General features: G+C 38.7%; 1 protein-coding gene across 2 annotated transcripts in view; it reads left to right on the top strand.

Annotated features, from left to right (window-relative positions):
- Nucleotides 1-6,552, top strand: part of UBR2 (ubiquitin protein ligase E3 component n-recognin 2) — a 56,545-nt gene extending 49,993 nt beyond the window's left edge. For both annotated transcript variants that reach the window (XM_039697780.1, XM_039697779.1), the window contains exons 42-47: nucleotides 288-396; nucleotides 641-697; nucleotides 2,204-2,281; nucleotides 2,551-2,721; nucleotides 3,399-3,500; nucleotides 4,289-6,552. In XM_039697780.1, the coding sequence (XP_039553714.1) occupies nucleotides 288-396; nucleotides 641-697; nucleotides 2,204-2,281; nucleotides 2,551-2,721; nucleotides 3,399-3,500; nucleotides 4,289-4,430 (659 nt within the window). In that variant the 3' untranslated portion in view covers nucleotides 4,431-6,552. The remainder of the gene's footprint in view (nucleotides 1-287; nucleotides 397-640; nucleotides 698-2,203; nucleotides 2,282-2,550; nucleotides 2,722-3,398; nucleotides 3,501-4,288) is intronic.
- The last annotated feature ends 8,420 nt before the right edge of the window (nucleotides 6,553-14,972 follow it).

Here is a 14,972-nt window from a genome sequence, read left to right as displayed (position 1 = left end):
GCCTTTGAGCAGCCTGGTCTAGTGGAAGGTGTCCCTGCCCATGGCAGTGGGGTTGGAATGAGATTGTCTTTAAGGTGCCCTCCAGTCCATATCATGGACTGTTATATCCATTATATACTATTATATCTGTAAATTCACTATGTTACACCCAAGATAATCGATGTTGGTAGCATTCTTTGCTGTCCTCCACATATGGCATAGTAGGGGTAGAATGTAAATCTGAAGGTGGTCATAATAAACATTTGTAAATATGAAGTTATGAGAATTACACCATTTTTGTTTTTCAGTAAACGGAGCAAACCAGTTTGAACACTTATGTAGCTATCTTTCCTTGCCAAACAACCTCACTTGCCTTTTTCAAGAAAACAGTGAGATTCTGAACCCGTTAATAGAAAGGTAAGTTGTGGTTTTGTGCTTAGTTTTAATATAATAAAGAATCCTGCATAAGATAGAGTGTAAGTATTCTCCCAGGAATACCTATGGAAGTGAATAATAGATTTTGAAAAGTATTTTTGAAAGAAGTATTTTGAGAGAAACCATTTTGGTTGTAGTGGTTTCTTAATAGATGTACTTTGGATTTTTTGCTTATTTGTATTTTTATCATCAACTGTAAAGTTAAAAGCCATTTTTTTCCTTGTAGTTGGTGCAATAACAATGAAGTAAAAAGATACCTGGAAGGCAAGAGACATGCTATCAGGTAAACATAAGGAGACTTTAAGCAGAGACAGGGAAAAAAACTTCAATGTTGCAGCTGTCTCTGAATACTTTTTCTATTGGGTGTTTTTAATAACATAATATCTGTTCTGCTTTATTGAATAATAAAGATATTAGGGAAGAAATTATTTTTTTAATATTGTAAGAAAAGGAAATATTTTTTAAATGAGTAGATTTTAAAGGAAAAGTTTAATATTGGGGTTTCATTTAGACTGATGTGCAATCATAAAATTTTATCTCATGTTTCCTATTACTTTGTACCTTCTAATGCAAAAAATATGATGTTGCTAAAAGATGTGTATAACCTTTCTTTAAAAATACTAGGCATTGAAGAGCTTTTTAAATTGTCTTTTTAAAGAATCCAGTTCCTTCAGTAAAGCCAACACCAAATCAGTTGCTGAAAAGAAAATCAGCTTTTCATACATTTGTTCTTGCTGCACAATTACTTTGAATTCAGAATGCATTTAATACTTGGTGGGTGTAGAAAAGCATTTAGGGTGTTGTTCTTTCTGAAGGCTGGGTAAAAATAGTGGTTAACAATTATCCTAATAATTAGAAATGAACATGAAGTTCACAGTGCTGTCATTAAAAGCCTATCCCTGCTTTTTAATCTCCTCTGCTAAATACATAAAGTTAATCTTTTAACATTGTGCATACAATAAGACTGTGATAAAAATAAAAATTAAACACTCAATCTGTGAAACACCAGACCTTTAACAGAATTTCATACACAGTAAGAGTATTTTGGTTGTGTAATTGATTTCTTGCCACATGTGATTGTTGGGATCTTTTCTATGTGTTCCTTTTGCTGATTCTTATCTGCTCTTCCCAAGCTTATGTCTAACTTGACAGTGATTATTTCTTTTTCCTCTCAGCATGTTCTTGTACATTGTTTCTGTTGCAAACTCCTCTTTCTGTTTGCATTTCACAGTCTAATTTGTATTATTTCTAGAATTGAAGATTATTAGAAGTTTGTGTATAATATCTGTTACTTTTAAATATATTTCAAGTATATAAGTATTTGATATTAAATAGGTCTTTTACATAGCATGCATGTTTCATTCTCTTCAGGATACAAGTTTCCTAAACTTGCAAGTCAGACGATTTTCCATTCAATATCAGTGACAAAAAGAAAATACAAACAAACTTATACAGGAGAGAAAAAAATATTTCTTTAAATCTGTAGTGACCTCATAATTAGGTTTGCTAAAAATATACAAATTACATATATTTTCAACCTCTCAGTTTTCTCAAATTCATAAGAAATAAGACTAAGAAAAGGGGAGGTGTTTTATTAGAGAGATGTTGTGTGTTCATCTTTTTATGTGCTACCATTTTACTCAAACAATGGCAGAAAAGAGGGAAACTTTTAAAAAAATTAATTACTCACAGATGCTGTTTAGATGAGTCAGGAAAACATGAATGAGTTTGAAGTTGCTTGTGTATTATTCATTGAAATATGAGTGCTGATTTGATTGCTTTATTCTAGCTATGCAAGAGAATCCAACAAATTAATAGACCTTCCGGATGACTACAGCTGCCTCATTAACCAAGCATCCAATTTCTCGTAAGTTGTGTGCAATTACAGTGAGCACCCCAAAGTCTGCTGCTCCTTTCATCAGCTGGGAGACCTTTAACCTGAAAGTCTCAGAAAGTTGTGTATGGAATCATAAAGGGCACATAGCATTTATCAGTCAAACTGCCCTGTATTTTAGTGAAACAGTGAAATAGAAATTTTAGCCATTAACTGTATAAATGTTCAGAAGTACTTCTGAATGTTTTTACTATCTAGAATTTACACATACAGTGGGTTTCTTTTTTTTTCCCTAACAAAAGGTGTCCAAAATCAGGTGGTGACAAAAGCAGAGCCCCAACATTGTGCCTTGTGTGTGGGACCATGCTGTGTTCTCAGAGTTACTGCTGTCAGACTGAACTTGAAGGGGAAGATGTTGGAGCCTGTACTGCACATACGTACACCTGTGGTTCTGGAGTGGGCATATTCCTTAGGTAAGGAGCTGAACAGCTCTCCTCTCATTGCTGGGTTAGATGGTGTGTATAGTCATTAAATTAATAGTTATGAATGTGATTGCAGGCAGTGTTTTGTTAACAACAGGGTTGCTAAAAACTAAAGTGTATTCATCTTCCTATGCTTTGGTGTAAGGTTCAGAGGTTGCTTCTTTGAAGATAAAATTTCAAAGAAAGTTCAAATTTCATTTTCAATGGAATTTGTTTTGCCTGTGCATTTATTTCTACTCAAGTATTACAAAATGATGAAGGTAAATACTTTGATTTTTTTGCTGCTGTTGCTGGTGAAAACACAGAAATTCATTTTAGTTGTCTTCCTGAATACAGGGAAGGGTTAGATAATGTCTATTTTCACTTGGCAAAGATTAATGAGAAACAAAATTGTTTTATTTTCGTGTAGTTCCCTTGAGTATTTTACACAGACTGCAAATATTAAGATATGAAATGACATTGTTTTTAACTGCTACTGAGGAGTTATAACAGGAAGAAGAATGAGAGATGTAGTTTTAAAAAAATGTGCTTTTAAAAATATGTACATGAAGATTATACAGAATGAAAGTAGGTAAGAACTGGAAACCAGTATGGAACTGGAAAGACAGTATGAGACACTATTCACCTAAAAATCGATAGCTAAAAGTCTTCTCTCTGTTTCTCTCCAGAGTACGAGAATGTCAGGTGCTATTTTTAGCTGGGAAAACAAAGGGCTGTTTTTATCCTCCTCCTTATCTTGATGACTATGGAGAGACAGACCAGGGACTCAGGTAAATATTTTACAAACTGCATCTTTTAAAGACAGGAATTATAGAACTATCTATAATTAGGAAAAACAACTTTTTTGTTATTTTTTTTAAATGTTAATTATATAGGTAACATTATTTTTTGACAATGCTGTTGCATCTAGTATCTTCAGATGTTTTCATGTTAATACATGGGTTTAGGTCAAAAATACTTCATGGATGATCTTCCCCAAATTAAAAACAGTCGTCTTGAAAACTGCTTAAAATTAAATCTTTCTAGTATCTGTGAAGTTGATTAGAAACTCAGGCTGAAAATTTCATTTGTATCTAGTGCATTTGTTTTTATAACCTGTGTTAATTTAATACCAAGTGGAAATACTATGATATTTTTTTTATTCAATATGGTAGTTCTTTGTCTTAACTCCTGTCTCTGCTTCCTATGTGAGGATAATTTAGGGACTTGATATTGTTTATACTTGCTAGTTCTGAAACTGGCCAAAATCAGAGAATATGAACTGGTTCAACCCAGAGAGGTTGCCAAAACCCTGCATTTGGAGTTCGGTGGGCTGGATATGATGTTCCCAGGGGCCGGAGGGAATTGTTGAGCTGTAAGGAAGGGGCACCAGACAAGGTATCACTGGAGGTTACTCATCCGAATACCTAATGATTTGCTCTGATAACAGAATAATGTTAAAGGGTTGTCTAAATATTGTAGTATTTTAGAGGGTTATCTAATACTTAGTGTGTCACACATGTGTTTGTGCTTAGTTGCAGTGTTTTATCATTCCTGATAAGTGTTATCTCCTTTTCAGACGTGGGAATCCCTTACATCTGTGCAAAGAACGATTTAAAAAGATTCAAAAACTCTGGCAGCAGCACAGTATTACAGAGGAAATTGGACATGCACAGGAAGCAAATCAAACTCTAGTTGGCATTGATTGGCAGCATTTATAATGATTATCTGCTGAAGACTGGAACTTTGTTAAAGATTTTTGTAATTCAGTAAGCTTTTCAAAGGAGGGATGAGGAAAAAAGTCTATGGAAAAAAACCCCAACAAACTCAGTCCTGTTATTTAATCTTTGTTTTACAATGTATTTCATAAAGATACCAATTAACATTAATCAAGTAAACTTCTTTCTATGTAAGCAAATTTTATTAGTCCTATAATTTGCACTGTGCTTCCTTCACAGAAATGTCTTGGTTATGAACCTGGGCAAATGAACTTAAGTTTCTGATAAAAAAAAAGAACGACTCTTTTTGGAAGTCTGACTATGATTTTTCACGTGAACTGAAGAGAAAAAGACTGCTGAAACAGAAACTAGATAGAGCACAATTCTGGATTGTGTTTTTGCCCTTTGCTAGTAATCTGAGCCGGTTTATTTATTATTCTGCATTTTAATACTTATGCTGTGTGTACATGCAATGGAATGAAGTAAGGAAGCAAATAATGTAGCAAATGGATGTTTCTGTCTGCATCAGTGGATAATTCACTCTTTCACGTGGTGTATCTAAAAGGATTTTGTCATTTGTACTCTTGCAGCTTTCTTGCTTCCAACTGTTTTTTAACTAAAAAAAACTAACACTAGCTTTACAAGTAAAATAATTTAATTTAAAGCTTTTTCCAGAGCATTGCACTCCTTAGAATTATGTAGTTTTTAATTTGAATTTAGCTGGGAAACCCTTTCACTTTCAATTACGTGATTGGTTATTGGTATTCAAGGATTGACATTGTGCTTTAGAAGTTATTTTAAGATAACAATAATATGTAAAACTCACGAAAGCTAATTTTATGTTAATTTTCAGAAGCACAGAAGATGTTTTCTTCATTTTTGTTAAGAGTCAACTTTTAAGGTGCAAATGTCATCTTCTTTTTGTTGCAGATAAACTGAGTGGTTTCCTCTGGCTTTGCAGGGCCACAGTCACACTGCCCATATTTTTGGTTTTTGAATTTTTTTTCCCTGTTGTCCCATCAAGTATATTTACTTTTTGGCTTGATTTAAAGCTCTGTAAAGATGTTTGCATATAGTATATTTTATAAATATATTCTATAACTGCGCAGATTTGCACTTGATATGAGGGTGCCTGAAGGCAGTGAGTTTTCTAGTTGTATGTAATTAGACCTCCCAGGTGTCTCTAAAAATCACATTATGCTTACTGATTTAAAATAAAATCCATTACCTTTCTCTCTCCTATCTTCTGACAAATTAGTAAAATCTTAATTTACATAGTTCTGTTTCCTTAATAGTCTGTGGTGCTTTTAGTTAAGTCTTAATTTCTGACTGCATCTCAGCCCAGATAAACAATTCCCTTCACTGTCTGCCAGGTCTTCAGTTACACTTGGTCTGACTGAATTGTTCCTATTTTTACAGATTTAATGCTTCAGAAAATTTTGTATATTCATGGTGTACAGGACAGTTTTTCAAACATTCAGTAACAGTATTGAGTGAAGATGTGAAGTATCAAATAAAGAAACTTGGCCAATGTGGATTTCCTTTTCTTAACATAAGTACAGACTGCTTTTGTCTCTGTTACCTGTCATGGATAGGATCATTTAAATATTGCTGTCACTTTTTAGGAAGAGAGATGGAGAAGTTGCAGGGGAAAATGACATTTAATGCTCTATCTTGCCCTTCCCTACTTAAGGTGGTTGATGTACCAACAATTTTCTGTGCATGGTACTTAGAAATCCCACTTTTTTGGTGATGTTACTATTCCTTTGCTTTTTAACCTATGTGCCACAATTTCAAGTAATGTGTAACTGTTGAAAAACTCTTTTCCTGTAATCATCATATTAAAAAGATAATGATTTTGACAGATTTCTCTGTGCAACCCAAAATACTGACAGCAAGAAGGATTTTTTGTTTTTCCTCTGGGATCAGAGTTGGATACTGCAACCACAAACCCTTGCAAAATACACAATTAATATTTTCTTTTTGCAATTTGGTCATTCTTTACTCGAGACTTCTGTTTTCTAGTTTGTTTTGCATGTGTTTATATTAATGTAGAAATATTTATATATAACATTGTTTCAGTATCAGGGAAATAATATCTGTAATAAATTGGCTATAACTTTAATATTTATGAATTATTTGTACAATCTAGAATATATTATGTGTGTGGGGGAAGGAAAAAAACCAGCAAAACCCACAAAAAGTCCCAGATACAAAACCATCATAACAAAATACAAAACAAAGCTGAAAACATCAAGTATGAGCTTTTCATGTCAATGTTCAATAAGTACTTTTTAAATGTTGTTTCCAGAATTTTGCTGAGCTTGTTCCTTCAAGTGTGTCCCTTGTTAATCACAAGCTGACAGAAATACCTGGATGTGCAATATCTGCAATTCCCTGGCTATAAGTGTAAGATGATTATATTATTAGTGTCACTTGCTTCAGTCAGCTAAACCTTTCTTGACCTCTACCAAAAAGTCTAATCATCTTTTTAAAGGATTGTAAGTTACATTTTATAAAGGGATGAGGCTTGAGGTGCACATCAGTAATGTTATTTACTCTGTTCATACTAGAAGATAACACTTTTTACTCCCCTAAGTCTGCCACAGGAGGCTCAGTTTTACTCTGCTCGAAGTCTATAACCAAGATAACAAACACCTGATGCCTTCTGACTTGTGCCAAGAGCCAGTGCTGCCACAGCTCTTTAACCACTTCATGTGATGTTACAGGGAGTTTGACTGAGATGAAGTGCTAATGGATTCTCAAGACTATTTCTATTTTCAGCTCTCCTCTGGTTCTCTGCAGCTTCTTCCCATGTCCCTCAAATCAGTCTTCAATACTGATCACTAAGCAAGTGCATTTCATGCCTTCCCACTTTATTAGCACTGGGAACAACCTGGACTTGAAGGGTTCAGTGTGTTCCTGCACTATACAGCTCACTCTTTTTCCTGGGACAGTGGACATGGGGTGAGCAGCTGCACAGACCCTTTTCTGTCCTTTCTCATTTAATATGAACCCTGGCCAGCTCTCGTGCTTGAGCCCTGGCATCTCATTTTAAGTGTATTTTTAAATTATTATTTTAAATGATGGTGTTTAAAAGTTCTGTCATGAAAATTTTCTCTGTGGCCTGAATTTGTAGAGGAGAAACTGGATGCTCAGCCCACCTTCAGCATTAAATCCCAGCTGTTTTCCTTTCTGGAAGGTTAAATTGTACAAGGGGAGTTGCATCTCAAATCTCTTCACAGTAGTGTTGTGTCACGATCAACTGAGTTTTCAATCAGCCTCCCTTCCACCCTGGACTCTCCTCTGCTCCTTTCTAGGAATTGCCTCCAGCAGGAAGTGCTGATCCTCTATTTCCATTCTGCTGTTGAGATTATTGATTATATAAGTCAAATATGACAGTGTTAAACAGTTTGGGCTTGAACATCAGCCCCTGCGGAATTCTGCTTGTAACTGGTTTGCTTCCAACTGTTCACGGCCACCCTCGAGCCTGAAAATCCAGCCAAGATTCTGTCCACCTTGCAGTCTGCCTAGTTTACATCTCCCCAAATTGGTTATGAGGATGTCAGAAATCATATTGAAAGTTCTTCTAAAGTAAGACATTGGCTGTACAGAGAAAGTGTTTTACAGCAGCAGAATATACAAAAATAGGCACCTCTGGTAATAAAGAGATGCTGGGCTCATCGTTGTGGGGTTCTGTGGGTCTTGGGATCTGAGTATTTTTGTATTAGAATCAGCTTAGCTTTTGTTGAGCCAGTCCTGCTTCACCATGGGAATGGAATGGTGGTGTTCATATCTTAACTGGCGTTAAAGGAACTTTCACAGGGAAGCATCTCCTTCTCTACCATTAGCTGTTCAGTTCCTCAACTCCATACGGTGGTGATTGCCTTGAGTATTTTTGTATTAGAATCAGCTTAGCTTTTGTTGAGCCAGTCCTGCTTCACCATGGGAATGGAATGGTGTTGTTCATATCTTAACTGGCATTAAAGGAACTTTCATAGGGGAGCATCTCCTTCTCTACCATTAGTTCAGTTCCTCAGCTCCATACGGTGGTGATTGCCCCAGAGTTCTTGATGCTGCATGGAGAAGGTTGCAGACTTTATGGGAACAGCACTGGATTCAGTCGTTATCCAGGCTTGCCTTTTGCAGGACGGCTTCCAGGTGCTGAAGGAGTGGTGCAAGCCAGGGAGCCTGCCAGCCATCCCTGTGCATGCACAGCTAACACATAGCAGTTTGACTCTCCTTTCTCTGGGTTGCTGGTTCAAGCTGTATGGAATGGCTTCCACATCTCCTCAGGGACAGGCACAGAGAAAGGTTGCTTAGCAGCGATGGGAAGTGTTACAGGCAAGTAGTCTTCAGGGAAATGTCTCTCTCACTATGAATTCTTCTTGGTTTGTTTTTTTTTTTTTCCTCTTGGGATTTGAATGTGGAGGAATTAGAGTATAGTTGGTGTTTCTTTTTGGGCTGTGTTCATGCAAATGCAGGAATAATCTCTTGGGAAGAACTTTGTACATAAGTATTGCTGAAACAAAAGCTGTCCATCTGTTAGTGACTGATGGAAGCCACGTGGATGCATGGATAGCACGCTTTCATCTCTAGTTGCTGATAACTCAAGTTATGAGTGAGCTTTACCCTGTGGGAGTGTCATTTGTTGGTTTGGAGAACTGGCCATGACTGATGGAAGGGCATCACTGTAAGCCTGGGATAACTACGTAAAAAACTACTTGCCTGCTTGGCTGCTGGGACTGCGGAGAGAACACACAGCACAGGCAGCTCAGGAGCTGGGAGGCATGGCCAGGAGGAGCTGGAACCTCCCTGCCTCTCCTTGCTGCCAGCCAGCAGTGCCCGTGCAGTCTGGGGATTCTGCTGTTGTGGAAGTTTGAGCTATTGGTTCAGGGACAGGGAAGAACTTGGGGATCCCAGACTTGGCTGAGGCTCTCCATCTGTCAGTGCTTTCCCTCAGACCAGGTTCTGAAAATTCATCCACTGGAAAACTCTCAGAGGCCTCACTGGAAGTCCGACAGAGCTGTGCTTTTCAGACAGTTAAGCAGCTTTTTGCAGTAAGGGGAAGAAGGGCTTTAATTTTCCATTTTATTCCAAGGCTAAGGGTCAGGAGAGAGAGTGATTCCTGGTTCTGTTCTGGGAGAATCATCTCTAATGGCTAATCCAGGTGTGACTTATGAAACAGCATTGAGCTAGTTGTATTGGTAATATTGTTTGTCACCTAATAGTAGTCCATGTGTATTAGTTAAATGTGTTACAGGCTGATAGAGGAATATAAGCTGCAGTAAAATAATTCAAGTTTTTACAAAGCAGAGCCCTGTGATCACCATGCATTAGGCATGCCTTGTACCCCTCTGCTCATGTTGGGGGGGGCTTTGATCTGCTCAGTGCCCCTTGTCACCAGCTGGCCCTGAGAAGTCGCTGAGTATTTATGATGTATTTATTTATGAAAGCTCAGTACTAAAACATTCTCTCACTTCAGCTTGAGACTCTATGGGAAGGGCATGATGATTTCTCTTATTGAAGTTCACTGTAGCCACCCACACACACCATGCACACCAAGGGGTGTGTGTGTGTCCAAGCAGCCTGGCCAGGACTGGGTGCTACAGAGGACAGGAGCAATGGCTTTTGGAAATGTCTTTTATATTCTTTGGGATTCAGTAGGACCTGTGGGGCTGTGTTTTGCCTCAGTATCCTGCTTCACCCATCCTAGATCTCAAGTAAGGCAGTCTGTTGTCTTTTCCTGTTTTGGGTGCCTTGGCTGGTACTAAATAACATGAAGAGGAATGGCACACACCACACTCTGCTGCTGAGAAGGCGACTGTACCACGGCCATTTGGAGCTCAGGCTTCCTGGGCTGGGTGGAAACGACACATTTCTCAGCATCTTCCCACTTTATTGCTGTCAGTCACATCCCTTGTTATCCATACATGCTGCTCTTTAAAGGCTTGCTCAGTTATTTCTTCTGCTGTTTCATACATGTATGTTTCTATTCATACTTTGTGGCAGTTTTAACATTTCTTCTACAAATCTTTGTTCCACAGATAAAATCTGCTTTGCATATTTTTATCTTGAGTCTTTTGCATATTCATCCTCTGTTTTTTTTCCTGCTCTTCTGCCACCTTTCCCCCTCTCCTGGCATGCAAACATTAGATGCCCAAATCTAACATCTTTGATGGAGAGATTTGTCAAGCACTCCTCTCTTGGAGGAAAAAAGAAGAGGGAGAGTATGAGGAGTTTCGCAGTGCGCCAGGTGTAGGAGCTACGAAATGGCAAGTACTGATCTTCGTCTCCATGACAGCAATGATTAAATGTTACTTTTTCATCAGTTTGTGAATATATATTTTCACAGTCTCTTTTCAGACAGCGTGAGCTTGGAGGTGGTAAGTTTTCCAGCTTGTCCTTTGCGTGGGATCCTGGAAGGAAAGCCAGACTGGGTAGAGAGCCCTGGGCAGGGTGGGACAGCTGAGCTCAGGTTAGGGATGGTGTCTGTGCAGACCACTGCGGAATATTTTAGTGACTTATAAAACCTAAGTATGGATTTGAAATCAACCATGTATTTGAGGAACAACGTGTGAAACGTATTTCTGTACTTGCAGTACTCTTTAAGTGTGGAGGATGGCAAAGTGTGTTAATGAATAGGAGAGAAGATTATATAAAAATAACGAGGGCGAGGGGATCAGCAATGTGTTCACTGATGTAATTCACTGGTGTCCTCTAACTAGAGATGCCTGCATTAGAAAGGTGCTGTTTGCTCCCCGTAAAGACAGCTTCAAGAAGCCTTGCAGTATTTTTGCAGTGATTGTATCAGAGTCTTGCAATGAATGTGCAATTTAGCACAAAATACACTAGAAGAAGAAAAAAAATCTGCAGTAATTGCTAAGCAGCTACTTCATGCTGTTGAGCTAGTCAGGCATCTCATATAATAATTCTTTCCAGGTCAGGTTTTGGTAATTCATAAAGTGCTCTAATAGCTGAAAGCTTGGAGCATGGCATGAACTCTGAAACAAAGAACTTTTGTGGGGATTTTTTTCTGTGTACTACTTTGTAATGCAGTCTTTAAGATCCCGTCTGTCAGCTTCAACTGGATGGAGCTGGAAACAAGGAATTTTGAGGGTTTTTTTTCTAATGGAGTGGCAAATGCTCTACACTAGCAACATGTGTGTCACTTGGAGCATGCAGAAGCACAGAGTGTTCAGCTGGGAGGCTGGGGGTAACTGCTTCTAATGCCAGTGTGTGTGAGACAAACATTTGTGTGTGGGCAGCATTTCAAATTGTTGGGCAGATGTGGAAGAGCAGTTATCCAGGCATTGAAAGGTGTCACATCCATTTAGGACAGCAAACCCAAGACCTGATGTGTTGCTTCACTGCACAGTGGGTGCTCAGGGTGGGATGCCCTGCTCCAGGCATGGCTGCTGAGGTGCATGTGGTTTCCAGGGCTGCAGCAGCAGTGGTTGTGGTGAGGCCAGGAAGGGGTTGAATCCTGCTCTCAGAGATTTGGGATCTGCTTGTAAACATTCACCAGTGACAGAGACCTGGACCTGGCTGAGAGGTGTTTGAGGAGACTGTGTGGCACTGGGATTGTCTACCTGTGTAAGCAGCACTCCTGGCTGAGTGCCACCTTGCAAAGAGGGAGGGGACAGAAAGTTGTTTTCTCCCACTGGAATCAGGGATATGGTGTGGTAGTAATTATTTGAAATCCAGACATACCGCTACAAGTTTTTCCCTGAACAAAATGTTTCCTGAAATGCATTTGATCCATTTTTAATATTACCTATCTCAAAAATAATCTAAAATACTCTAAAATAATATAAAAACAACTAAGAGAAGTAGAGAATAAATTTGAATTTTAAGTCCTAATTACATTTAACATTCTGGGGTGAAAACAAGAAATGCTGTCAGAATTTACTTAAAATATGCCAACAACAACATTACAGAATCAATTTTACTTAAGGTCTTGATTAATTTATGTAATTAATGAAAGATTCATTCATACAAAGTTGTGAATTCACCTTGTCCTTTTTGATATGTCCCCCCTGTGTTTTTGTCATTTTTAACCTTAGCTTGTTATTTGTGCTGGAGAAAACACATATGAAAATGGGAAAACTCACACACATCTGTCTAAGGCAGAGCTGTGCCACCCTCTGGACAGGTTATTTGGATGGCTGGGAAGGCAGGAAGTGATTTGTGAGAGGAAAATTATGTGTCTGGGGATTGTGTGTGCCTTGGAACTGATGAACACAGCCAGAGTCTCCTTCCAGCCTGGGTATCCTGACATTGTTGCCTGGCTGGAGCACGGGCTCTGTGCATCTCCAGCTGGGAAGGACAGCATTTCTTTGGTGCTGCTGTTAAATTCTGCACCATCACAGACTTCAAAGTGACTTCTGTGGGGATTTTTTTTCAAGAACGAAACATTTTCACCCTATTACCAAGGGATTCAGTGTGGGGAATTGTGTATCTGAGATTTAGTGCTTTGCTCTCCTTCTTTCATCACCCTCCAGCTGCAATTGTGCCTTTCCATCTTCCACATGCCCAAGTCTCCTCACTTCTGCTTTGCAATGCTTGGTCCTGTTTTGCCCAGGGATGTGCTGCTTGGTTGCCTGGTGCAGGGGGTGTGCATCAGTCTGGTGGCAGGCTGCAGACCTGCCCTTTGGTCCTGGCTTCACTATTTGACTGGTTCCTCTGGTTCCTGCACCACCCTTTGCTCTGGAGAGCTTTGAGAACAAACTGGAAATGTACTTCCTTGTGGTTTATGGGCTATCCTCTTAGTGGAAACAATCAGGCAAGAGTAGTTGTTTGTACGTGCTTTTTGGAGAGCTGGTGGGTTGGGAGGTGATAATCCTGCTCAGCCTCCCTCTGTGGAGCCCTCCCAGATGTTAGGGAGGAACTGCAAAAAGGGATATCCCCCAGGGCAGGGTGCTGCAGAGACTGTGATGGAGAGTCTACAAAGCTGAGCTCCAGGCCAGAGTTTCCTCCAGCTGTCCCACCTCACAACTGTGCTTTGGATCCAGATTCAGAAATACCTATGAAATGACATGGGAGCAGCAATGCAGGTGCTTGGAGAGAGGTGTTTTACTACTTCAGTGTTTCAGTCAGTCACTGAACACTATAGGTCTGGTAGAAATCAGGAAATGGTCCATGTAGGCATGACTTCAGATTTGAGATAGCTGCATTGCTGTTGCCAGAAATAAATTTGCCTAAGCCTGTGCCTTCCCCACAGGGGGCTGTTATCACATGGCTCCATTCTATTTTTCTGGCCTTATCTCTTAATTAACTAATCTCTAATAATGCTCTTTCTTTTTTTTTTTTTTTTAATAAGCATTTGTGATCCGTCCCCTTTTTCCATTGATTATGCTAAAAACAGCATTGGCTTCTTTCACGAAACAAGCAAGCTGGGTGTAAATCAGGAACTGTTTTGCTGGGATCCCTTTTTCTTTATATCAGCCTTGAAAATCTTCCCAGCCCATCAGCTAGGAGGCCCGTGGTGCCTGTGAGCCTGATATAGCATTCCCATGCTCTTTACTAAGCTGCACACTTGTATTTCTGTGGTATTACCAAATGCCCAAGCTAATCTTATCAATTGTATTAAGGCTACTTAGGAACTAATAGCTTTAAGGAAGCTGTTTATATTTCCTCCTTTAAAGCACTTTAGTCAATGTTCTGTGTCCCTTCAAATAAATGTCATCTGTAAAATAATGTATTTTTTGTCATTCTCTCAAAAGTGATATTTCTTAAGAGTTGACACTTCAAGGCCTTGGGCTGACTCTGAGGTCTGGGTACTCGGAATTAAGCTGCTAATCCATATGGAGGTACCTAAAAAGAAGTGGCCTGGTTTGCATGAATTAAGTTCACATCCTTCTGAAGTTTATTAGTTTGAAAATCAGGGCACGGCTCTGGAAGTTGTCGGATTGCTGCAGGGAGATTTGACTTTGTGAGCTTTAGACTTAAATTTAAAATAAGAACAATGTGTCCTTTTGAATGTCCATTGCAAGTTAGATTTAAACAGGGGGAGAAAAAGAGGTTATAAACCCAGCTGATTGTCAAAGACCCTGAGGATGTCAGTGGTTTCACTGGTTCAGCATGACCAGAACATCACGTTAATGGCTGTGAAGATGTTTTAATTCCTATGTACTACAAGAAGATGCTATTAAAATAGCACAGCAAATTTCTAGTAAGAGGCAGGTGATTTAGGGGTCTGCTTGCACATCCTGAGCTTAGCTGGGCATGTGAAAAGAGGAATGTTTGCTTTCTCTCAGAGCATTGTGTAGAGGTGGGGAAAACCTTCCCACCTATAGGAACACATAAAACAGATCCAAAAAATGAAATCAGAAGGAAAAAGACAGCAGTAATGCAAATTAAAGAAATCTGTATTAAATTGTATATATTTAAACATTTTCTTTAAAGAGATCTTTACTTGCAATAACATTTTAATACCTAAATTTACATTTGCAGTCAGCAGAAATATCTTTATCTAGAACAGCATTTGCAGTATCACAAGTATGTGTAAGATTGGATGAGTGATATATTACATGTAATATTGTA

This window comes from Passer montanus, unplaced genomic scaffold (genome assembly GCF_014805655.1).
Source record: "Passer montanus isolate IOZ18808 unplaced genomic scaffold, ASM1480565v1 scaffold12, whole genome shotgun sequence".
Classification (NCBI taxonomy): Eukaryota; Metazoa; Chordata; class Aves; order Passeriformes; family Passeridae; genus Passer; species Passer montanus.
Note: the sequence above shows the minus strand (reverse complement) of the source record. Positions and strands in the feature narration are given on the sequence as shown.